This window comes from Notamacropus eugenii, chromosome 1 (assembly GCF_028372415.1).
Source record: "Notamacropus eugenii isolate mMacEug1 chromosome 1, mMacEug1.pri_v2, whole genome shotgun sequence".
NCBI classification, from domain to species: Eukaryota; Metazoa; Chordata; class Mammalia; order Diprotodontia; family Macropodidae; genus Notamacropus; species Notamacropus eugenii.
In genome coordinates, this window is record NC_092872.1 from 386,250,552 (window position 1) to 386,277,232 (window position 26,681).

At 42.8% G+C, this 26,681-nt stretch overlaps 1 protein-coding gene across 3 annotated transcripts in view; it reads left to right on the forward strand.

The window, feature by feature from the left end:
* Window positions 1-632: 632 nt before the first annotated feature.
* CYFIP2 (cytoplasmic FMR1 interacting protein 2) overlaps window positions 633-26,681 on the forward strand; it is a 133,693-nt gene continuing 107,644 nt past the window's right edge. The window contains exons 1-3 of one of the 3 annotated variants that reach the window (XM_072630844.1): window positions 633-726; window positions 22,930-23,069; window positions 25,569-25,658. In XM_072630844.1, coding sequence (XP_072486945.1) covers window positions 22,953-23,069; window positions 25,569-25,658 — 207 coding nt within the window. In that variant the 5' untranslated portion in view covers window positions 633-726; window positions 22,930-22,952. Of the gene's footprint in view, window positions 727-880; window positions 1,005-12,635; window positions 12,689-22,929; window positions 23,070-25,568; window positions 25,659-26,681 lie in introns of those variants that run through there. The other 2 variants (XM_072630843.1, XM_072630845.1) reach the window with 2 other exon arrangements.

The following is a 26,681-nucleotide window of genomic DNA, read 5'->3' on the forward strand; positions in this document are numbered from 1 at the left end:
ATGGAAGGATCATAGGACTAGAACCCTCAGGACCTTCAGAAGCCATCTAGTAATTTTACAGATGAGGAAACTGAGGTCCAGGAAGATTAGGGGGCAGTCAGGCAGTAAACATCTGAAGTGGGATCTGAATCCAGACCCTCTGACTCCAAAGCCGGGGCTCTGTCTACCCCACCTCGTCCATTTCAGGATTTGGGGGGGGGGGTGATGATGTCAGATGGGAAAAGGTAGGAAGAAAATGGGGAGGATGGGGAGATACACTGGAACCGAAGACAGTGCGAGATCAGGCTCCAAAGGCAGATTAGAGCTGGGCTGTGGAAGGCCTTGAACGCCGGTATCGGAACCCCTAACGCAGTAAGAGTCCGGTGCTTGGAGACCAGTATGCCTGCAGGAAGGGAGGGTGGGGAACACGACAACCTCCCCTGGCTGCCAGTCTCCCCAGAGGGCGCCTAGGCGGGCGCCGTGCTGCTCCAGGGATGGAGCCCGGGGGCGTGGGTTCGGCTGAACCGGGCCCTCTTGGTCCCAGCGCTTGACCCTCCTCCGAGGCCGCTCTCCCCCTCCCTCAGCTCCGCGCCGCGCGGTCCCCTCTCCACGGGAGAGTTCGTGCACAATCCCCTCCCAGACCCCGCCTCCCGCTCTGTCAGGCCCCGGGCCGGCCTGGGGACGCGGGCAGAGCCCGGCCCGAGGCGCGGAGCCATCGGAGGCGCCCGCCCTTCCGTGCGGGGCCAGGTGAGAGCATCGCCGCGGCTCGGGGAAGGGGAGGCCGCCGGGGCCATTTCCTGCTCTTTGTGTGACACTCTCGGAGGCAGCGGCGGCCGAGGCAGGAGGGGCAGCAGGGGAGGCGGAGGGGGGCGGGGGCGAAGGCGGGGCCCCGAGCCGCCGGCGGAGCGGAGCCGGAGCCAGAGCATCCCGAGCCCCGGCCCGGCCCCGGCCCCCCGCAGCCCCGTGGGCCCCTCCCCGGGACCTGCCGCCCACCCGGCGGCCGCCTCGCCAGCCGCAGACGCCAGGTAAGCGGTGCCAGGGGGATGCGCGGCTTCAGGGCGAAAACGGGGGCAAGGATCGCTGAGGAGGGGGATGGAGGCGGGGATGGGCACCGGCGGCCGGAGGCAGAGAGGGGCTGGACCGCCCTGGCCGTCCCCTGCCCGTGGTCCAGCATCCCCGGGGGCGCACGGAGCTGTGCGGGGCCCACATTCTCCCTCCCCCTCCCCGGAGGTCCGCCGGCTCAGCCCCTCCCTCCCCTCCAGCCCGGTGGCCACATCTGGGCCCCGGAGGGCCGGGGCGCCCGCGCCCCCCTGCTGAGAGGTGGCCAGGGTCGGAGCGGGGAGTCCGGGGCCCTCCCGGAGGAGCCGGGCACGGGCACGGGCACGGCGGGGTCTGGCCGCAGCAGGTGCGGGCCCCGGGGCCGGGGGAGCGGAGGGCAGAGAGGAAGCGGCGCTCCCACAATGCCCCGAGACACCTGCAGCGGCGGTACGGCCGCATCCCCGCGCCTTGTTTACCGCAGCGCCGCCGCCTCTGCTGCCATCGCCGCCGCCGCTGCCGCTCCGGCCGGGGCCGCCCCCCACCCAGCACCCGCCCTTCCCCCTCCTCCGCCCGTGCCATTGGTGGCCCTTCCATGTAGGATGAATTGCCGGATTTGAGGAGAACGTGGGAACCCAGCTGGGAGCCTGGCAGTAGCAGGGGGCATCGGGGCAGGCTCGGGGAGAGCTAAGGAAGCCTAGGCTGGCACAGCTCGGGGACTTAAGGAAGACTGTCGTCCCCTTAAGGGCTCAGGCCTTCGTTGGCTCCTCCCAGCAATGGCCTTAGGGGTGAGTAGGGGAATTAGCCTAGGAAACTGGGCTCCCCCTACCTGGTGGTAAAGATCAGGACCTTCCCCAGCCTCCAACCACCCTCGCTTTCTTCTCTTATCTCATATTTCTCCCCAGGGAGAATTCTGTGCCCCGGCCAAAGTGGACAGCTCCCAGAGACACTGAGCCCCCGGGCTGCAGCACCTTGGCTCTCACGCTGGCCCCCTCTTTTGCCTGTTGAATTCCTATGCATGCTTTAAAACCCAACTGTATTCCCCTCCCCTATAGTGTCTTCAATTTTGCTCCTATCTCCAAAGACTTTTCCCCTTGGCATTCAGGGAATATTTTGTTTAGGCTCCCTATAAAGCAGGTATCATGTAATACTGTGTTTAACAGCTTTCCTTGCTGAGATGCCTTCTATTGGTCTACGAAATTCCTGAAGGCAGTATCAAACCACAACATATTTAAACACCCACCATAGTCATCATCACACAGTATATAGGTATGATACTATGGCATATATGTGTATATATGGCAATATATACACATAAAACTGTATAAATACACATGCATGTGTATACATGATGCTGAATACGTATATATATGTATATGTGTGTGTGTATATGTATGTGTATATATATGATGCTGAATTGTGCAGAGCCACTACATAGGGGGATGTTATGCTGGGATAGCTTGAATTTTCAGGGAGAATTTCATATGTATGTAACTAAGCGACTGGAAAATGAGTGGGCTGCCAGAACCAGGCAGATGAGAAGGTGAACAGATCACAGGTGTGGACTATACTTGTGCAGCAGTCAATTCACTTCAGGAAAACTCAGTTTCCTGAGCTGAGAAGTAGGGTCAGTGTCCCCACAAATGCTTGGAGAATGCTGAGAAATCATCAGCTCTGGAGATTTCCCCTCAAATGTGGTTTGGCCTCTGTTGTGCCACTGAGAGCCAGCGAGGGTAAAAAGGCCTTCCTTCTCCCTAACTGAGTTTCCACCAGCACTGTTTAGTCTCTGCTGCTTGACATTCTGTGGCAGGTAGCAAGTGACAAGACTCACCGCCCAAGTGAGGGATCCAGTCTAGGGAACACTGGTATCACTTTCCTTTGCCCTCCTCCTAACCGCATGCCCCTTCAGGTCTGTGAATCTGAGTTTGTTCTTGGGAAGTCATTCAAGGACATTCAAAGTCTAGAAGGACAGAAAGAATTTGAAATATCACTTGTAGAGAGTGTCAGCCTTGGGCTGAATGGTGTGGTTGGCAGTTTGTTTTCCTTGCCCCTAATCACCTCCACCACCTGCCAGCATCTACTGATCTCGTGCTCAGTCACTACTCTGACCTCTGGATTCTGCTCAGGAAAGTCTGCTAAACTCTTTCACTTGAATGCATGTGTGTTCATGATTGTAATGTACAAATAATTGCCCATTACTTCTTCCAGGGGTATTTGTCCCTGCCATTTATAAGCTGTATGACCTTAAGCATACAACCTGGACCTCAGGAAAATTAGGGGTTGGAGTTGGACTGAAGTCATCTACGTTCCCATCTGGTTCTAAATTCTGTAGTCTGTGACAGAGTTTTAAGGCAAAGAAATGAAACTCCAAAAGTAGAAAAAAATAATCAGTGTTAGCTTGGTTTGGTGGGGTGTAAAGAGATGGATTTGTCTTTCCAGTATACAGAAATGATATCATATAGGTAAGCTTATTATTTAATCCTTACTATGTGCAAGGTACTATGCTAAGCACTGGGGGTGTAAAGACAAGAATGAAACTATCCTGGCCTTCAAGAAGTTTATATTCCACTGGGAGGAATGGGGTCGTGTGTGTGTATGTGTGTATAAGAGTCATTTTCATCCTTGGAAAGCATTTGCTATGTGCCTAACACCTAATTGTGTGAGGTTATCAGCTGGATTTGATCTCCCCCCCCTCCAAAAAAAATTACATATTTTCCCTTGCTTCTGTGGCTGCACAGGGCCTAGCTTTTAGGCAGAAGGAAACAGGGCAGTGATACTGCTTACAAAGCTGGGTGCCATTGGCCATTTCTGAATGCTGAGCCTCCTGCCTGGTGGCATTAGCTCTCCTCTTCTCTAAGCTCTTTTATTATATTTCCTGGCCAGTTTTGACCAGCTCCATAGGCACCCAAGCCTTGCTGCTGGATGCATACTGGAAAGCAGAAGGGTGAAAACTTGTTCTAAGCAATAGGTTAAGCTTACTTGATTGTCAGGATTGAATGTATTCAGTCAGATAATACTGAGGTTTTGGGGTCGGGGGAGTCATTTAAGACCAGGGACTGTCTCAGAGAGAGAGAGAACTGGGAAAAATAAAAGGCCTGGAAGGGGGGAATGGAGGAAAAGAGGTAGCAGATAAACAACACAGTGTACCTTCTTAATAATTCATCTCCCCACTGTGTTCATCCATTGAGAGGCTCCATTTCCTATAGAACGCTCTGCCTGTCTTGCTGACACTGACCAGCAAGCAAAATTAGGGAAGGAATAAAGCCGGCTGCTCATTAACATTGGGAATAGCTCTTTTAAAATTAGCACAGGGCACAAATTGACATTTATCAGCCTCCAGCTTTGAAGATGTGGCATGATCTCAAAGAGTGTTCCAGAGACCACTGTGGGTGGCAGAGGGTTCTAGTAGGTGAACTTCAAACTGATGATTTTAGTTTCAATGATGGTGCCACGACGGTATCTCTATTTTTGGTGTGATTTAACCTTTTATTTTTATGTAATTGCCCCAGGCATTGGTCCATCTCATTGATGTATTAAGAGGGGTGTGATGTCTAGGAATAGAGAGGCAGCCATGCATGCTCCTGGGTCAGACGATATCTGTAGTATCAAATAAAGTTCTAGGAAGAACATTTGGGGAATGATATTGATAAACAGGAAGATATCCAGAGATGAAGATGACAGATCCTCTGGAGAGCCAGAGGTGATTAGGAGAGGAAAGGGTCTCAATATCACACCACAGGAGGATCATTTAGGAATTGAGGTTGTTTAGCGAGCCTGAAGAAGAGAGGCTTTAATAATAATAACTAGCATTTACGTAATGATTTAAGCTCTTATGGGAGAAACATCTCCTCTCTGAGTTCAAATGGTAGGTACATGCTGCCCTATATATATTTACCACAATACAGAAATTATGGGTGTGAAAACCTAAGTTTTGTTATTATACTCAAGCATAGGCCCAGGCCTCAGACAAAACTGAATGATTAGGATTCTAACAAGGCTTCTTATAGGCAAAATTACACCAAAATGACAAAGAAATAATTCTTTTACATATTGTAATCTTGTGTATTCTTCTTGGGCTATAAAAGTTAAAAAGAAGATAGACCTATAATCCTATACTTCCTTCAGCATCATAAAAGTTGAACAAAGTCATACATTCCCCAAGGAAACAAACCTTGTCAAACAAACTCCATAGGTAAACTAAGTCAGGTTACAGACTAAATTACATTTAGAGGATTCACAAATAGACTAATTAAGGAGGAAGAGGATTTATATGTTACCTAGGAGTCAAGGAAGGTTAGGAAGACAGAAGTTACGTAATTTGTCCAGGGTCACATGGCTAGCAAATGTGTGAGGCTGGATTTGAACTCAGGTCTTTCTTACTCCAAATCCAGTACTCCATCCACTGTGACACCTCCCTGTATTCAAGACTTTGAAGGGCTAACACTTGCTTTGTTTGACCAGAGGTCAGAACTGGGAACCGTGGGGAGAAGTTGAAAAGAAGCAGATTTAGATTTGACCTCAGGACAAAAATTTCCTAACCATCAGAGCTGTATAAAAGCTGTACAAAAACCTCAGGTTTTCCCCTCATCAAACATTTTCAAAAAGTGGCTAAATAACAATTTGAGGGGAGGTTGCTGGTCCTTTGAATTGCAGGACCTATGCCTTTAGTCAGTGACTCAGGGATATGTTACCAAATAATAAAAAAAAACAAAAAACTTTCTTTTTCTTCCCAGCTGGTGTTAAATGGTGGGATAGGAAATCCCGTGGCCTAGGTTAGGAAGAGTCAAGAGAGAGAGGTTCTAGTGCTGACTTTGTCATCAACTTTCTTTGGGCCTTTGACCACTCACTTATCTCTCTGGGCCTCAGTTTCCCAAACTGTAAAATGAAGGATTGCAGTAGATGACCTCCAAGATCGATTTCCGCTCCTATGTGGTATAGTGCAAGACTATTCTTCTTTTATTCCAATTTCACCTGGCTGCAGATATTAGGGGACAGAGGAATGCTTACAGTTTGATTTTTCCTGAACTTCTTCCTCCCAAGGACAGCTTTGCCAGGCAGCATTCCCCACTCCTTTTTCCAGAGGCAGCTGTGGGTCAAGTGGATTCTTTGATGCCACCCAAGCAGCCTAATGACATAGTAGCGTTGGCCATGGTTTTTCACCTCTGCTGAGGTTTCCTTCAGTGACCTAGAACTTCTGAAACAACGTCTTTTTTGAACTCATCTCTGGCTTGGGTTATGTAGGAGTGTTGTGGGGATTCCTGGAGAAGCTAGCCTCAGTGACTAAGGAAGTTCAGTCTTCTCTGAGGCCTGGATGAGAAAAGAGGACAAAGAGAGCATGGGTCAGGGATGACTTTATGGAAGAGGTAAGACTTTAGCTAGACCTTAGAAGATGGATTGAAATTTAAATAGACAGAGAGGAGGAGAGGAAAACATTCCAGAGTGGAAGAAAACCATGTAAGCAAAGGCTGAGGCAATTCTCACATTTCAAAGCATGGAACAGAAGGTCAGGAAGGAATTTTCCCCCCTGTATGCTCAATGTTATGCAATCAACAAGAGAGATTCAGGGAACATTTTGCTACTTAGAAAAGTGCTAGGCAGAAAAGTAATCTAGTCTTGTGACTGTTCAGGACTAATGAATAGAGTAGTGGTGTGGGGTCCAGGGATTTCCCCATAACTAGTTATATCATTGACTTGCTATGTGACCTTAGGCCAGGCGCAGAACCTCTCTGTTCTCAGTTCTTCCATTTCCAAAATTCAATTAGTGTTTCTTGCTACCTGCCTGTTCTGTGAAATGCTAAGGATGAGATAATGTCTATTAAGCAAAGAGTCTTAGGAGAAAAATGCTACGGAAATAGAAAGGATGATGACGATATTCCTGAATGTTAGAACCATTTGGACAGATGCCCTTCCATTCCTCAAGAGACTATTTATTAATTGCATGCTGTACATTGATCTAAAAAGGGGGATTGTGGCCTATACTGCTGAGTGACCGAGGGGCTGAAAAGGACTTTGTGATTAAGAAATTCTGAAATGGCTTTTGGAAAAGTCTTGGGTATAAAAAGTCATTTCAGCATTCAGTGTGTGAGTGTGGGATGCATATCCAAATGTGAACGTTTGAGAGATTGACTCCCCATCCTCAGCTGTTACTTAGAGGGCTGTGATAGGCCTGTGTGGAATGGTATCCACTCCCTGATTCCCAGGTGCCAGAAACAGCTAAGAGCATGGATTGGGTGCATGTCATTGCTAGGGGTGATTTGAGGAGCCACCCTTGCCTGGGGATTGGTTTCCAGTGGGGTCGGTTTGGAATCTTGTTATATAATAATCTGAAAAGCAGCTACCAATTAATTTGGGGTTCAAGGGACTTGGAAAGTAAGCATGACTCTGTAGAAAAACCTGAGAGAACCAATTGATTTAGGGAATGGAAGCAGGGAGGAGGGGGTTGGTCCTATGATGGATCACCCTCTGATTGTTCATATTGTCGCTAGGCAACCTTAGAGAGTCTAGCATTTAGGTACAGGTTTAAGTGAAACAATAACTGACTTGAAACAAAATCCAGGGTGAGGTTGTTGGGGGGTTCAAATAACGTACTGTGGACAATGTCACATCTTGTGCCTTAAGAAGGCTCTTGTCTCCTTAACAAATCAGACGTTTTCAACATATAGGAAATGTAGAGAAAAGCGGAGAAGAAAGATAAACTTCATAGCTGCTCTCTGTTCTGCACACAGTTTAGCCATCCCACTATCATTCATTCATGCATGCATGCATTCCTTCAAACAAGTGCAATGCATTGTGGGAAATGTAAAGATAATTAAGACAGTCTCTGCATTCAAGTAAGCTCTGTGTCTGGCTTTGAGGGAAACATCCCACAAATGTTCTTTCCAACTGAATTTAAATCCTATTGTCTTAGCACTAGAATTTCAGTGCCTCAAATAGAGATCCCATTTCTATTTCTTCTTTATCCCCCACAGCACGTACCACAAGGCTGTGTACACAGACCAGTCATTTCCCAGCACGTGTGTCAACATCAAGCACTGACCCAGCTCCCCTCACTTCCACCTCTCTGCAGCCTGTGAAAACTGCTCTCAGCTAGGAGTGTTGAAGGCTGACTTTTCTTGCTCCCCTTCCTCCTCTTAAATTAGTGAATAGCATGGCAAACATCCTTTATTGCTGCCTGCTGTCTGCACTCTCTCTAGAATTTATTTCTCTCCAGTAAACATTTAAGTAACTACTTTGCACAAGGAACTTGCAAGGTACTGACAATATCATACAAAGACAAAAAGGAAATAGACCCTGCCCTGTCCTCAAGGAGCTTATGGTCTAATAGGACAAAAAAAGAAAGTAAAAAAAAACCGCTGTATACAGGATACATGCAAGGTAAAATAAACAATAGCCAGCAGCCGAGAGTGCTGATAACTGGAGACATTAGGAATAGCCTTTTTTTTTATTAAGAGGGCACCCTTGAACTGAACTTTAAAGGAAACTAGTGATTTTATGAGGTGGAGGTAAAGAGGGAGTGCATTCCAGACATGGTGGGACTGCTTGTGCAGATGTACAGGTTGAAGATGCAAGGTCATGTACAAGGCGAAGTAACCAGTTTGCCTGGATTGGAGAGTATGTGGAATAAAACTAGAATAGTAAGTGGGAGGCAAATCATGGGGAGTTTTAAATTCCAGGCTGGAGGATTTTGTGTTTTATTCTAAAACAGAAGTTCATAGCTTTTTGTGTGTCTTGGACCCATTTGGTAGTTTGGTAGAGCCTGTGGATCCCTCCTCAGAATATTTTTTTAAAAATAATAATGGAAGGAAATGATAAATTTCAGTTACAGATGAGTGAATATCAAGTTCTTTTTTTCCCCATTCAAGTCCACAGACCTCTATGAAATCTATCCAAAGACTCTTTGGAGTATCTTTGCACCCTCAGGTTAAAAATCTTTATTGCTTAATAGTAAATCATTGAAGATTTTTCAATTGGAGGATAATATGGTCAGATCTGTATTTCAGGAATATCAATTTGGCAGCTGTGGAGGATGAACTAGAGTAGGGAGAGACTTGAGGCAGGGAGGTATTTACCTTCAAATAGGAGGTATTTTCTGTTTCATTAAAGACAAAAAAAAAATGATATCAAAACTAATGCAGCCAAAATTAGAAGGAAAACAAGAAACTAAGGTGAAAATTTTTGCAGCCAGTATATCTGACAAAGGCCTCATTTCTCAGAAATATAGGGAACTGAATAAAATTTATTAAAATATGAATCACTCCCCAGTTGATAGAAGTTCAAAGGGTATGAACAGGCATTTTTCAGAAGAAATCAAAGCTATCTGTTAGTCATATGAAAAAATGTACTAAATCACTATTGATTAGAGAAATTCAAATTAAAATTTGAATTGGGAGGAGATGTGGAAAAATTGGGACACTAATGCACTATTGGAGTTGTGAAGTGGTCCAGTCATTCTGGAGAGCAAGTTGGAACTATGCCCAAAGGGCTATAAAACTGTGCATATCCTTTAACCCAGCAAAACCACTAATAGGTCTTTATCCCAAAGAGATCCAAGAAAAAGGAGAAGAACCTATGTGTACAAAAATATTTATAGGAGTTCTTTTTGTGGTAGCAAAGAATTGAAAATTGAGAGGATGTCCATCAGTTTTGGAATGGCTGAAGAAGTTGTGGCATATGATTGTGATGGAATACTATTGGGCTATAAGAAATGACGAGAAGGATGGTTTCAGAAAAAAAAAACTGGGAAGACATATATGAACTAATTCAAAGTGAAGCAAACAGAACCAGGAGAACATTGTACACGGTAACAACAATATTGTATGAATCATCAATTGTGAAAGACTTAGCTACTCTGATCAATACAATGATCCACGACAATCCCAAAGGACTTATGATGAAAAATGCTTTCTCTCTCCAGAGAGAGAACTGATTGGAGTCTGAGTGCAGACTGAAGCATAATTATTTTCACTTTCTTTATTTTTCTTGCCTTTTTTTTTTTTTGCAACATGGCTAATATGGAAACATGTTTTGAATGATTTCATGTGTATAATTGATATCACATTTCCTGCCTTCTTAGTGGATGAGGGAGGGGCAGGCAGGAGGGAGAGAATTCAAAACTCAGAATTTAAAAAATGAAGATTAAAAGTAAATAATGATTTTTTTTCTTAACAAACTGGGACCTTTGGTCTCTGCCCCTTGTAGTAGATTTAAGAAATGTGCATTGAATAATATACTACAGAAAAAATCCTTAAGACCGATCTTGGCAGGGTATTTAAAGTCCAAAGCAAGTAACTAAAGCTTTCAAGGACATTGCACCTGCAAAAGAAAAAGCCAGGTATGTGACAAAATGTGAAGCTTATCCTTAGGGTTTCTGTTGTCTGTAGAATGATCAGAGTAGGTTATAGATTTTAATATCTGATTAGTTCACAGAAAAGAGCTAGATGTCCAGATTCTTATTGAGACTGAGGCAAATTGGCCTTACAATACCCTTTTTTTAAACCAGCAAACCTGTACTTTGGTTATTGGTTGACCCAGCAAGCATTTAGAATCACAGCACCAGAAAGTTTAGAGAAGAAATATTTGAAAGATCTTCTAGTCCAATCTAGTCATCTTCTTATGCCCCTTTTGTGATGGTGCCTAAGGTGCCAGTAGTACCAGCAAGTAATGCTAGTAGTGTGACACCTCTGTCTGTCTGTCTGTCTCTCTCTCTCTTTCTCTCTCTCTCACACACACACACATACACACATACATGTAATTGCACAAATCTGTCATCAACAGCAAGGTCCCTCCATCCTGCCAGCAACACAGGAAGAAGCAAGTTAGTTAACAGAGCGAGGAGTCACTTGTAGTGCTTTCCAATTGTCTATCCTGCTATGTAGGCTGATCAGGGCTGGCTTCTCTATTGACATTCAGATGATAGCATGTTCAGGGCTCTGCTCTGACGTGGAGTGCTGGTGGTGGAAGGGAGGGGAGAGGGAGGAAGCATGGAGAGAGAGGGTGGGCTCTTCTGGTCTGCCTAATGGGAGAGAAGGAATAACGGTGATCAGCTGAGCAGCTGTGCCCTCACCTTCAGCTCCTTTCAGGCCAAAGAGAATTAAGGGACTCAGCCAGCACTGGGCGATGAAGACCTGTTCTTAATCAGAAACCTTGATAGTATTGCTGAGAGGGAATTTCTAAAATTTTGAAAGGTACTGCTTCTAACATCGCTCTCTCTCTTATTTCCCTCTCCGCCCCCCTCTCCCCGCCCCCACCAGGTCACATGGCTAAAAGGAGGTCAATGCAAGAAGATTCTTATCTATTAAAGAGAAATACAGGGTTATGCCCAGTTTGCTTGTCCCCTTTGGAGAATAAATAGAACCAAACCTTAGCTGTTCAACTGTATCTCCCACTATTCCCCCAGTTGAAATCTGGCCTGAGATGCTTACCAGCTGTGTGACCTTGGGCAAGTCAGTTTACCCTATTTGCCTCAGATTCCTCATCTGTAAAATGAGCTGGAGAAGCAAATGACAAATCCTGGATAAAGAACTGGCCTTGGAGGCAGGGAGACCTGCCTTAATTGTTGTGTCTGACATACTACTTGTCAGTGCTCATACCTTTTTATATTCAACCTCTCTGCTAAATCTACACAACTAAGGCTAAACTGCAGAGAAGATACTGATCTCTATTGAGAGTTCCCTCGGCCAACAAAATCACAGATCAATAGGCCTCAATGTTTAGTGTTTTGTCTTAATCTGTATCTGGTGATTTCATTGACCTTCGCTGTGCAGAAACTCCCTCCCATGAAACAACTTAGCAACTCATCAGTAACTTGGTCTTGTGGAGTTGCTTTCTGAGCACTAAGAGTTTCTGATTCACCCTCAGTCACATGGTGTCAGACAGGACCTGGGCCCAAACGTGGATCACTGCAAGGCTGGCCTTCTACTCATGATGTGATTTTGCTTCCCTGAGTGCTTCTTAGGAAACGGTAAATACTTGGTTTGAAATTAGAGATGTGATCTCAAGACTTGATGTAGAAATAAAGAAAATTTATCAGGCTAGATTTCTTGCATCATCCCAAAATCCCTTGATAAGAAAAGTTCGTAGAAAGAAAATCTAAGGGAGAACTGGGTTACCCAAGTTAAACAGTGAACCTATATCAAGCGCCAAAGTTCCTGAAGAACAACCAGAGGTTATATATAAATCAGATATCCTGCTCTTCAAGTTCATCCTATTCTGCTAAATTGATTTTTATGGCAAAGGTTTCCATGCTGACTAGGAAGGGAGGAGATTTGGTTCTGTGTGACTTTGAACAAATTACTTCATCATTCTGGGCCAAATGTGTATAAAATCTCTAGAATGAGTGAGTTGGACTAGTGACCTTTCAGATACTTTTCACCTCAGACATTTTGTGTTCTAAGATCCTTTCCAACTTGGATATTCTACATTGTAAGGTACCCTCTAGCACTTAGAGCCTATTTTCCTTCTGTCTTTAATGTTCTATGTTCTAAGGTCACTTCCACCTCTGACATGCCCTATTTTATGTCCTAAGATCCCTCATAATTCTAAAATTCTATGTTCTGAGATCTCTTCTAGCTATGACATTATACATTCCTTATTCTAAGGCAGTGGCTCTCAGATTTCTCAGGACCTCTTTACATTCTTAAAAATTATTGAGGATACTCCGAAGAGATTTGTTTATGTGAGTTATACCTATCAATTTTTGTTGTATTAGAAATTTAAACATCTTAGTGTCATGATGAAAATAATTTTGATCTCACTAAACCTCTGAAAGGGTCTTCAGGATCTCTAGGGGTCCCCAAACCAAGCTTTGAAAATCTCTGTTCTAAGGTAATTTCTTGCTCTCAGCTTCTCTTCTGACTTTGACGTTTCATGTTCTAGTTTCCTTCCAGCTCTGACATGCTACATTTTGTGTTACAGAACCCCATCATCTCAGGCATTCTAATTGATTAGCTCAGGGTACCTTTTTCTCTTCCGGCCTAGAGATTTCTCATCACAGGAGCTTTTCTGGTTAGGCTGGGGAAGCCCCGTGGACTATCTGTGGTAAAAAGAAAGAGAAGAGGTGTTGGGCCCCTTCCTCTGGTACCTCCCTTTGGTTCTAGCCCAGTAAGGCAGGAAGCCGCTCAGAGGAGCAGTAGATTGTGGCACCTGTTGGTTCAGTGACAGCTCGGTTTCTTTCCATCCTTAGCCTTTTGAAGCCAAGTATATCTGAGACTTTACCTCGCTGGAAAGTGAACCTGCTGCTGCTGCTTAGACCTGTACTTTCTTTTGGGGAAGAATTGAAGATTGAGGAGCTGTATCATATTCCTAGCTTGCTTTTTTAAAGTGCTTAGTGGTTTATAAGGTGTTTTCCTCAGTACAAGCCAGTAAGAGAGGTAGGAAATATATGTAAATGTATCTCTACTGTTTTGCAGATGAGGAAACTGAGTCATGGGGCTTATATAACTTGGCTTAGGTTGCACAGGTAGTGGATATCAAAGCTGGAACTTTATTCAGCCATCTATCAAACTGGCTATCAAAATCTATCAAACACCTACTGTATGCCAGATGCTGGGAATACAAAGGGAAGGAACAAGCATTTATTAAGCACCTATGTGCCAGTAACTACACTAAACACTTTGTAATATTATCTTCTTTGATCATCACAACAAACTTGTGAGGTAGGTGCTATTATTATCCGCATTTTTATAGGTGAGGAAACTAAAGCAGACAGAGATTAAATGCGTAGCCTAAGGTCACAAAACTGGAAAGTCTCTGAGGCCAGGCAGCTAGGTGGCACGGTAGATAGAGCACTGGGGCCCAGAGTCAAAAAGGCTTGAGTTCAGATCTGGCCTCTGACACTTGCTAGTTGTGTGACCCTGGGCAAGTGATTCACCTTGTTTGCCTCAGTTTCCTCATCTGTAAAATGAGCTGGAGAAATGGCAAATTCATTATCTTTGCCAAGAAAACCTCAAGAAGGAGTCACATAGAGTTGCACACAACTGAAACAACTGAACAACAACTTCCTGACTGTAGGCCTAGTGTACTCTACCATCTAGCTGCCTTTAAAAAAAAATGAAATTGTTCCTAAAGGAAATTATATTCAATTGGGGAAGGGGCGGAGGGAAGATATAGAATATGTGTAATGACAGTTAAATACAAAATATACACAACATAGATACAAAGTAATTTCCAGGGAAATGGCACTAACATCTTGGAGAATAAAGGGTAGGGATCAAGTTGGTTTCTTGGAGGAAGACTCTGGGATGAAGAAGGGAGGGAAGGCATACCAGATATAGCAGACAGCCTATACAGCATGGGGATGGGGAAATGGATTGGGGTGTGTGTGTGTGTGTGTGTGTGTGTGAAAAAATGTAAAAGCAAGTGAGCCAGGTTGGCTAGATTGGATACAGGAGAGTCGTGAGAAATAAGCCTACAAAGGGAGGCTACATCCAGACTACAGTGTCCTGTAAGAGCCAAAGAAAGGACTTTGTATTCTCTCCTAGAGGCAAGAAGAAACTTTCAGAGCTTCTTGAGCAGGGGGTGACATGGTCACAGCTGTGCTTTTGGAATATCAGTTTGTCAGCTGTGTGGAGGATATGTTGGAGAGCCATGGGATTGGATGCATGGAAACCAATAGCTTGGCCAAGAGGTTAGAGTGGTCACTCAGTGGAGAGAACAAGATTCTTTTGACCCTGAGTCCAATGTTCTTTGCACTGTGTAACTCAGGGCTACATAATATAACTTTATTTACTGTGGATACCAGGAATTCAGATCATTTGGTAATGAATGAGCACAGTGGGATTAGCCATTTAATCAAGGATAGCATGTAAGCATTTCACAAAATCAGGACTCCTGGCTTCTCATTCCACCTGTACTATTGCCTATCTGTATGTTCCGGGCTTTGTCATCTTCTTTGTCTGGACCTCATAAGCTCTATGGCCCTTTCCACCTTTAACAGCTTCTGCATCTGTAGCATCCCCTCAGGGGCTACATCTCTCTAACATATTCTTGAAGGTTGGGTCCCCGGGAAGTGACTGTCCCCAGGGTCTGTGGGTCTGCATTCCTAAAACTGTAATTCACAAGCTGCCACTAAGCATTTTTACTTTTAATAGTCAGACGGAGAACTTAATTAGCACAAAGTAAAGGCATCTACTGAGTTGCCATTATAAGAATAGTAGGTGGCCCACTAGGTAAGAGCACTAGCCTGGAAGTCAGAAAGACTTGAGTTCAAATCCAACCTCAGACACTTCCTAGGTGTGTGATCCTAGACAAGTCACTTCACCTCTTTCAGCTTCAGTTTCCTCTGCAATCCCTATCTGTACAATGGGAATTATTATAGCATCTACCTTAAAGGGTGGTTGTATCAAATGAAACACATCTATACATATACGTGTGTATAGCTCTTTGCAAGCGACATTATATATATAATGTATATATATATATACATATATATATATATGTGTGTGTATGCTACCCAATATTATTTCAAACCATTCTACCCATAAACATGGGGCCCACTCTCTCACAAATACATGCAACATTACCAGGATGATTGGGCACATCTGTGGAGTACGTTATTAGAAAGGCCATACTTATGGAACACGTGACCATGACAGCTCTTATGCTGCAAGATCCTGATATCTATCTTGTTTTGTGGTGTCCTCACTCCCTTCTTCCTGGATGCATCATTTTTGGTGGGCATGTCATTATGTTGGGCTCCCCAGGCCTTTCCCCTGTTGGGTAAGGTCTCCTCCTGGGCAAGTAGTTTCACTGGAAGATGCCAGGGCTAATGGGGAGGAGGAAGAAGAGGAAATCCCCTTTCCTCCAATGGGCAAGGAGTTACTGCTTTCCAGGAGCTGGGTTCTTCCATCAGTGGCTCGTTTGTCAACTGCCAGAGTTCATACTTGTCATAGCTGTCTCCTGCCTCAACTGAATCCCAAAGAAATGTATCTTGCTTTTTAAAGAACCACTGAGGCATGGCTGATCCTTTAGCCATCAGTGTCTAGCTGCTTTTCAGTTCTCTCAAGTTTGATGGAAGGATTTCTTCACACTTTGTGAAGGAGTAGCTGAATGTTGGCACTTCTGTGCATTTCATTTAATATAACATCACAGGAGAAGCAAATACATAAATAACTAGAATACAAGGCAGAATAAGAGAACAAGATGTCATTAGAGCGATAAGAATAAAAGATCATGGGTGGTCAGAGGAGGGAGACTTCATTAGGAATCAAGACAGATTTATACAGGAAGGGACATTCAATCTTGGTCTTGACTGGCAGCTATGTGGTGCCGTGGAGAGATCACTGGCCCTGGAGTCAGAAAGTTCAGTTGTGTCTGATTCAACATGACCCCATTGACATTGTCCTTGGGGTTTTCTTCGCAAGGATGCTAGAGTGGTTTGCCATTTCCTTCTCCAGCATGTCCCCATTTTACACATGAAGAACTGGGACAAATAGGGTAAGATGACTTGCCTAGGGTCATACAGTGTCTGAGGCTGGATTTGAACTCAAGATGAGTCTTCCTGACTTCAAGCCCAGCGCTCTATCCATGGCACCACTCAACTAACCCAGAGTCAGAGAGACCTAAATTCAAATCAGGGTCTCAGATACCTACTAGCTGTGTGACTCTGGGAAAGTTAATTAATTCCTATTTGCCTCAGTTTCTTTATCATAAAATGGAGCTTATTATAGCACCTATCTCCTACGATTGTGAGGATCAAATGGATAATAATTGTAAAGTGTTTAGCACAGTGCCTGGCACATATTAAGCGGTGTGTGTGTATATGTTTGTAGGTATATATGTATATGTATGTGTATATATATGTATGTTAGTGATTATTATTTGACTGAAGTCAGCGGAGTTGAGTTTGGGAAGATAATCTAGGTCAAGGACATTATGAGCAAAAGTACAGGGATGGGAGGAAAGGGAATCACGCATAAGTGATTCAGTCTGGCTAGAGTTTGAAAGGTATGGAAAGGAATTAGGGGAGATAAGCTTGGAAAGCTAAGTTGAGGCCAGAACATGGAAGGCCTTGAATGCTTAATTTGGTAAATAGTGATGTCATTGAAAAAGCTTTGAGGGACATGATTACGGTTCACTTCAGAAAGATTTTTATGCCAAGAAGTTCAGTTTCTGGCTAATAAATCAATGAATTAAATAAAATAAGCTTGGCACCTTGAAAATAATTGCAAAAGCAGGTATAATCCAGGTAAAAGAGGGCAGGAGTGATCATCAGAAAATCTGGATTCTATGGAATGTGAATTTAATGGAATATTACTGCACTGTAAGACATGGGGAAAATCTGAGAAGACTTGTATGAACTGATGCAAGGGGAAGTAAATGGAGAACAATTTACATAGTAACTATAATATCATAAAGAAAGGTATCTTTGAAAGACTTAAGAATTAGATCAATAAAGTGATAGGTCACAAGTCCTGAAGACTGATTCTGGCAGAGGGGGAACGACTATAGGTACAGAATCAGACATGCATTTTTAGACATGACCAAAGTAGGAATGTGTTTTGTTTGTCTCTACTTACTTGTTATAAGAGAGTGGGCTTTTATTTGGGGGGCAAGAAGAGTTTGGAGGGAATAGGAGTTGGAAATGATTTTAAAAAAAGAAGAATATCAATGAAACATTATAAAAACATACAGAAAAGAGCAAAAAGGAGTTCCAAAGGGTACACACAAAAGATGGCAGTGTTTATACTACCCTATTAAGTGTAATATATACTTATAAAAATCTATACATATTAGATTTACAGTTTCATATATAAGCATCCATTTTCTGTCTTTTGATTATGGAAATGTTGATGTTTGTCAAGTTTATATGTTTTTTTAAAGAATTTAAAAAAAAGACTTCACTTCTTTTTCTGATTCCAGTTCTTATAGCAGCATAATCCTGGATAATTCACTTTATCTCTAGTGGCTCATTTCTTCCTCCTGTCGAATGGAGACAGATTTCTGTCTTCCCTACCTAAAAGGGCTGTATATGTGATTAATAGGCATGTAATTTCTTTGGAAAGTCACAAGGTTTACATAGCCATACACTATTATTTGTCTTGAGAAGGTGGGTGATGATGTCAAAACAGGGATCTGCTGTTGTATCTGGGTGTAGAATTTCCAGTGTGGAAGTTCCCTCCTCTAATGCAGATTGCCTGCCAGTTTGTAATTTATTCTTTAAGAGTACCTGGGACACTAAGAGGTTAAATGACCTGTACAAGGTTGTGCGTGAGTGAGTGGGTGCATGCATGCACGTGTGTGTGAATCCAAAGTAGGATTATTTGAATTCAGGTGTTCCTGATTCCAGCACTTGCCCTCTATTCACTCACCTGTGCTACCTCTCATCTTTATTATTTATAGTTTCTCCTTTTCCAAACTTCAGAGGTTAAAATGTTTTTTAATTATTCATAGCAGAATCCTTAAGCACATTAATTTCCTACCCCAGAGACAAGAATTTTCTTTTCCCTTTTTTCCTTCCAGTACACAAAATAGGGGATTCTAATACAAAACCATTGCTAATATGTTAGCAAGGCTGGGGGCTCTGGGACAAGAATTTCTTCAGTCCCACAGCCAAGTTCCCACAGCACCCTTGTTGACCTGGCCACTGTCCTTTCTCCAACCATGGCCCAGTGGCGACTGCCAGAGCTGGTGCTGAAAAATGTACCACCAGCCCTGTCGTCTGTGTAACCAAGGATACTTAGGTTGCCTGAGCTGTGCCAGTCCACAGTGTCTGACTGGCCTAATAAGACAAATCTGTGCCTTCCCACACATGGAGAGATTGCAGTTTTGCTGGGCTTATTCCATGTGCAAACGGTAGAGAACACAAATCATCTTCAGTAGGAAGCTTCCACAATAGCTTGGAAACCCAAGCAAGAAAAATAAGCAGGAACATATAGGCGAATCTCACTACTAGAGTGTAGAGTTGATTTGGAGCAGTTGGAATAGTCTATATGGTGTATAGACTCTGTGGCCTGGCATTCAAGTTTCCAGCCTACTTCTGTAGCTTTTTTCATGTATATATACATATATATGTCTGTGTATATTATATAGATAACATACACACACATACATACATACATACATATACATATATATGTATATATGTGTGTGTGTATCTTACCTTTATACACTCTCCATCTCAGCTAATGAGACTATGACCCATTCCTCTGATTCAGTTTCACTGTCTTCTGCCTTGCTCTTGAGGGCTATTCCCCAAGCCTGTAATTTGGGCTCATCTAATTCCTTCTTTCCTTTTTGAAGGCTCAACTAAATTGCCATCACTTCCAATGGAGCTTTCCTTTGATCTCTACAGCTGAAATTATTCTCTCCCTCATCAGATTTTCCCACAGTACTTGGAGTCTCCCCATTGCCATGTGACAACCTACCTAACATACTTATTGGCATATGGGTTAAGTCCATCTCTAATAGAATGTAAGTAAGCTCCTTGAGATCAGTAACTGTCATTTTTTATCTTTGCATTTTCACAATTCCTTGAGCAGAGTGAGTGCTTAATGAATACCTATGGAATTTAATGGGATTTTTAAGGTTTTATTTTCCCCTTTTCTGATTGATCTTCAGGCTGCAGAGTTTGTAACATAAGCTAAATTTTTCCAGTCTCCCCCAGGTGGTTAGCAGATGTAAATAATCTTAGAAACGATTCATAGGAGCTGCTTTTGCAAAGAGCATAAGAATCCTTTATATATGTGTGTATACATATATTGGAGCAGCTAGGTGGTGCAGCAGATAGAGCACCAGACCCGGAGTGAGGAAGACTCATCTTCCTGAGTTCAAATCTGGCCTCAGACCCTTACTAGCTGTGTAAGTCACTTACCCGTGTTTGCTTTAGTTTCCTCATCTGTAAAATGAGCTGGGAAAGGAAATGGCAAACCACTCCAGTATCAAGTAGGATACAACTGAACAACCATACACCTGCATACACACTCTTAATTTATCTGTTTTCTAAGTTCATTCATTCATTCGCTCATTATTTATTTATTGGCTCTCAGCACAAAGGATCCTCGCTAGCTCAGTCACAACCACCCCACCCCATTTCTTGTTTTACAGATTAAAAGTGTTGAGGCTGGTGAGGTTAAAGACTTGCTCCACATCACACAGCTCAGTTAAGCAAGCTCAAAGTCAAGCTGAACCAGAATCAAAACCAGGTTCTCTGATTCCAAACCCAGTCAATGCTCTTTTCATTCCTTTCCTCAAGGGCCATTCTGGTTTAAAGAAAAAAGTGGAAAGGTTTGGGGAAGCCCAGGAGAAGAAACTAGATCTCTAGAAGAATCAGAGAAGGCCTGCACTGTAAGGGACCTTAGAAGTAGTTCAACTTCGTTTTATAGATGAGGAAGAAGGAATTAACTAGCACAGCCAGGATTAGTGCTGGGTGCTTGTCCGTTGACTCCCAGGCCAGGGAGATCTCGGTTTCACCAGGCTGCTTCCCACCTGCCTCTCTGGATGTCAGGTTACCCAGTGGGTGGTGCACAGAGAACAGGAAAGGAGAAGTTGTTTCTGAATATGGTATGCCCTTCTTAGGCTGTGGCTTTTAACTGTTACCACAGTTCATAACAGGAAGGTGTACTCACACAAGCACTTGAGGGTGAAATAGTTCAGTCATCTGTACAAGGGTTAAGGAAGATTTCATTTCATATGACTGGTCCCAAAGGGACATGGGTTCAGGACTGCCAAGGTATCGATGTATCCTGCCCCTGCTTTGGCTTGGCCTCAGCCCACTGGATTCAGTTCTCATGTGGGTGACTGGATTTTTTTCTTTTCTTTTTTCTCTTCTTTTGTATTTTCTTTTTCTTCTCTTTCACTTCTTTTTCCTTCTCTTTCCCTTCCTTTGTTCTTTCCTCCTTCTTTCTCTGTCTCCCTTCCTTCCTTTTCTTGTTTTCTTCCCACTCCTTCTTTCCTTTTTCTTTTCTCTCTCTTTCCTTTTTTCTTTCTCCTTCCTTTCCCTCCTTACTTTCTCCATTTTCTTCTTTCCTTTTTTCTTTTCCCCTCCTTTTCTCTCTCTCTTTCTTTTTTTCTTCCTTCTTTTGTTTTTTTCCACTATTTATTAGAACTAATCAAACATGAAAAGAAAGATCAAAATATGATAGTAAAAAGGGAGAGAATGAGACACACACTGAATGCATGACTGGATTTTTTCACTAGCCTTTGACACAGTGGTGTGTTAGTCAAAAAGGAAGACAGAGGACCCCAGTTTCAATCCCATTTCTGGTATTTACGAGGTATGTGCTCTTGGACAAGTTACAATCTGCCATGTCCCCAGTTTCTTCATCTATAGAATAAGAGGGGGGAATTTAGGGGTTCTTAACCCAGGGTGTACAAACATGAAAAAAATTTATAACCATTTTTCAGTATAATTGGTTTCCTTTGTAATCCTATATACATTATTCTCCTGGGGGGGTGGGGATGTGAACTTTAAAAAAATGATAACTATATTTCACTATAATTGCTTTCCTTTATAATTCTGTATTTCTTAATTTATGCATTTTAAAACAAACTGCTAAAGGGGCCCAATACATATAAAAGCTTAGGAACCCTGGACTAAATGGTCTCTACGTTTTCTCCTAGATCATGAGGCAAAGTAGGGATCATGGTTCCCCAATTCCATATTGTGGCCATTTAGTTGTACCTTATGGTTTAATCAGTATTTGCGATCATTCACTTCATTTCCTTTTTCCAACATCAAACACATTGATATGCAGGAATGAAACTCCTTTTCTGAAGAATTCCTTTCCACCTCATTTCAGATCATCTAAGCCCTGCACTCTGCCAAAAAGATCTTACCCAGGACACAGAATTTCTTATTTGAGCCTTATTTGATTAGTGTGGCTTCCCAAACACCTATGTCCACAAACAATTTTTTCCTTTCTCTGAAAAAAAAGTTTATCAGGATCTCGTTTCTCTTTTTTTAAAGATATATATTTAAAGATATACATGTGACCCTCTAGGTCTGCAAGTGTTGACCTTTGGCTAAATACAAACTTAACAGAACAAATCCCCTTAATAAAAGGATTTGTTCTGTAAAACTTGGACTCAGTTAAAAGACTGCACGCAAGGATCTAGAAGGCCACATGTGGCCTAGAAACTGAAGGTTCCCCACCCCTGCCTTGGAGGAATGACTCCTTCTCTGTACCTCAGTTTCCCTATCCATATAATGAACCAGAAAGAACAATAGATTTGAACCAGAGTTCAAATCTCAGCAGTGGCAATTAATTGCTGTGCCTCAGTTTCTATATCTGTAAAATAGTGAGGAAGGTACTCATATTAGCTGCCTTACAGAACTGTTGTAAACAGAATTGCTTTGTAATCCTTTAAGCACTGGGCAATTGGGAGCTGTTGTTATTGTCTGTAAAATGAGAGTGATTGAGTAAAATGATATCTAAGGTCTCTTCTAAGTCATGGGATCCTGTGAATTTAATAGAGGATCCCTAAACTCCCAATTCTGAAGTTCTGTGTTCTAGGACAGAGGCTCTTAACCTGGGGTCCGTGAACTTTTTTAAAAAATTATTTTGATGATTTCTATGTAATAGGCTTTCTTTTCAATCCTATATATGCATATTTATGTATTTTAAAATCTTATTCTTAGAAGGGGTCCATAGACTTTATCAGATTGCCAAAGGGATCCATGATCCCACAAAAGCTAAGAACTTCTGACCTTAAATATGCACTGAGAAAGCAAGTGTCTGTGTCGGTCCCTGATTCCCACCCAACATATGCTATAAAGTCACTTCTTTTGGTCACTTAGGAGGAGCCGTCCTTGTAGGAGTTTCTGTTGAAGAACCACTAATTACAGGAGTTGATTGCAAGGCAATTTCCCCTTCCTCAGCTTAGCTCCAATGTATTGACTGAGGGTGGGGATGGGGAGGAATTTCTGGCAACAGCTGAAGTTTCCAAATATCCTGTCCTCTTCCCTCATTCTACAACCAGAACAGAACTGAGACACTGTAACCATGACGACACATGTCACCCTGGAAGATGCCCTGTCCAACGTGGACCTGTTGGAAGAGCTGCCTCTCCCCGACCAGCAGCCATGCATCGAACCTCCACCATCTTCCATCATGTACCAAGTAAGTGCCTTTAGGACTAGGCCCAGAGCAGCAAGGCTCAAGCATCCCTTAACAAGATCAATTCACAGCAGATGGAAGGTTGAAGGGAAATGTGGAGACCCAAGCCAGCCTCAGGGAGGTAAAAAGTGATGAGTTAGGAGGTCCAGTCCTAGGTGCATATTAGAAAAGTGCCTGTGGAGGGTAAGGTCAAGGCAAGTCCTTATGCTCCCTAGTCAAATTAAGAAATTGTTCCTTCATAATAATGTATAAAACTTACCTTACTACAAAATAAATCCTGTGGACTGTGGAAAGTAGAATTTTCTGACATGAAAGATATGTGCATTTATGAAAAGTTGTATTAGAAAGTGTACCTTGTTATACCACCCTGCATATGGTGCCTTAGGCAGCTGTCCATTTCTCTCACCCTTAGACTTGGCTTTTCTGAAGAAATAGACCTAAGAGTGTATGTGAGGGCCTTCTCCCTCCCCTGATCTACTGTGACCCCAAATAACTTACTAACTGCTCCAGCTGCTGAACCAACCTCAGTTTTAGCAGCACTGACCTCATGAATTAAATATTGCAATTTAAAAACCCCTGGAGCCCAAATGGGTAATTACATTTCCTTCATGTATGTGAAAGGCTCTTGGCTCCCTACAGCAGCTAATGGCTTGGGGACCCTGGGTCATGGTTGTTTGTTTTAACTTAAGTGCAAAGAGAATGTTTATAATAAATATTGATTGGCTCAGCCAAGGAAGCAGGTGCAACTGGGGGAGCCTCCAGATGCAGATCCAGTTAGCCTTGCAAATAGCCAGTAGCCCATTCACTCTGGGCGAGTTAAACTTTCCACCATGCTCGTTCATTCATTTGTCTACCTATATACCTTCTGGTGGGCTGATAAATAATTTCAGCGGCTAGTGAATTGTCAGTACTATACTGACAATTTCAAGACTTCAGAATCAATCGATTAATAAAGGAATCAATAAGGTAAGGCACTGTGTTAAGTGCTGGGCATACAAAGATAAATAATGCCTGTCCTCCAAAGGCTTACATTCTTGTGGAAGAGACACCATGTATACATATAGGTACATATAGAACATATGCCAAATATTGGGTCACCTAGAATCACTGCCGTGCCTTGCCATGCTATGCCATGACCTCCTTATTGAGAGGAGGACTGTTTTTGTCCAAGGCCCTATTTAGTGATATTGGGCATGAAATTAACCACCTATTAACATAACACTTACTGGACCTAGGTAGCTCGGTAGAGAAGAGTACTGATCCTGCCTCAGACACTTTAGCTGTGTGAACTTGGGCAAGGCACTTAACCTCTCTTAGCTTCAGTTTCCTCATCTATAAAATAGGGATAATAACAGCACCTAACTCTCAAGATTGTGGTGAGGATAACATGTGAAAACATGTGAAGCACTTTGTAAATATCAAAGTGCTCCTTAAATGCTAAGTATTATAATTATTATGATACAGATTTGACCAGTGTACCTAGCCTGACCTGGTAGAATATAAACTCCTTGAGGGCAAAGACTTTTTCACTTTTGTCTTTGTGCCTCTTGCACTTAGCACAATTCCTGGCAAATACTAGGTGATTAATAAGAGTTTATTGGATGATTTATTTTTCCATCTCTGGATTGGTGGAAATGAGAAGGGCGTGTAGAAATATTCTTCCCTTTGAAAGCCCAGACATTTTTTTTTGTACCTGGTTTTGGTTTTGGTGGGGTACCTTTCTGGTTGGGGAGAATGCCATCCCTCCAAATACTGGAAGATTCTGCCTGGTTACCAACCATCCCTGAAGTTCCCTTGACCTGTTTGTAAAGGTTATGCCACAATTACCTTAGTTATCTCGAACTCTTTATAATTTGTGGGAGCAATGAGATCCCTGGTTGCCAAAATGTCTTCAACAGAAGACATCTGATGCCTTTGGAACTGTTCTTCTTCCCATTTGGCAATGACTTCTAAACTTTGGATTCCCACAGGCCAATTTTGTTTTGTTTTGTTTACTTTAAGTAGTATTTTATTTTTTTCCCACAATTACATATCAAGAAAAATTCTAGCATTCATTTTTACAAGATTTTGAGTTCCAAATTTGTCTCCCTTCCTCCCTCCCCTTCCTTCTTCTAAAAATGGTAGGCAGTTTGAAATAGTGTTTACATGTGCTGTCATGTAAAACATTTCCATATTCATCATGACTGTGGAGGAAGAAACAGATCAGAAGGAAATAAAAACATGAGAAAGAATAAAATGATATATGTTTCAGTCTGCATTCAGAGTCCATCAATTCTTTATCTGGATATGGATAGCATTTTCCTTTATGAGTCCTTTGTACTTAACTTGGACCACTGTGTTGCTGAGAAGAGCTGAGTCATTCATAGCTGATCATGACACAGTGTTGCTGATACTGAATACAGTGTTTCCTTGGTTCTGCTCATTTCACTTTGCATCAGTTTGTACAAATCTTTCTAGGTTTTTTTTCAGAAATGTGCCTGTTCATCATTTCTTATTCCACAGGCCAACTTTGACACAAACTTTGAAGACCGGAACGCCTTTGTGACAGGCATCGCAAGGTACATTGAGCAGGCCACAGTACACTCCAGCATGGTGAGTCTCTGATGATGTATCTGTATGTACACACATATATGCACACGTGTAGATCTTTGAAACTGAAGCAAATATGGCATGCCACCTGACAGGAGGAAGGATATAGTCAGTTATTCCCCCAGTAATATCTTCAGCTGCAGTCAGTCTTCACAATTCACATTCTCCCAGACCTCCCACCTATCTTACTTGTTAATATCATGTGCACTGAACCCTACTCCTTGCACGTTCATGTTGCTTTCTGTCCCCAGTTCCTTTCTAAGTCTGCCCCATCCTTCAAGGTCCACCTCCAGCCCTACCCGCTCTGAGAAACCTTCTTCAACTGCCCTGTTTACAGTATTCTTTCCCTTTTATTTAGTATTTTCACATTTTTTAATATTTTTCTTTCCCCAAATAAGTCTAGTCTCCTTAAGCTTTTCTGGGGCAAAGACTGTATTTCTATGGTGAGCAGTTTATTCAGCACCGGGTATAAAATCTTGCATATAGTCAAGGCTTATTTCAATTTTTTGCTTGCTTTTAAAATAAATTTTTATGTTTTGTTTTACATCAATTGTATTTCCTAATATGTCCCTCCTCCCACCCTCTCAGAGAGCCATCCCTTAGAGCTGAGAACAAAAAAAAAGAAGGGGGATAAAGTTGAGAAAAGCTATACAAGGTGGCAAAACCTGCCATTGTATATGACATTCCACACCCATAGTCTTCTGCCTCTGCAAAGGAGTTGGGGAAGGTTTCAATAGTTTTTAAAATCCCTAATTTCATTGTGTGGGACTTCTTCATCGCAGCTACAGACAACAGCCACTCTGCATCTTAGTCTTCATGAGTTACTGTTATAACTGAATAAATCATTGTTTGGTGATGAACCTTCAATTCCCTTAGTCAGGCAGGTCCTCAGAGGAGGTGGGCTGGTTTTTGGCTTTTGACTTTTTTTCTAGCTTAATGGCTTCTGCCATACCTTATCTGGGTATAGCCTTTGAGATCCCAGAGCCAAATTCAAGCCCTGATGGGGCATTGGGGGAGGACTTAAGG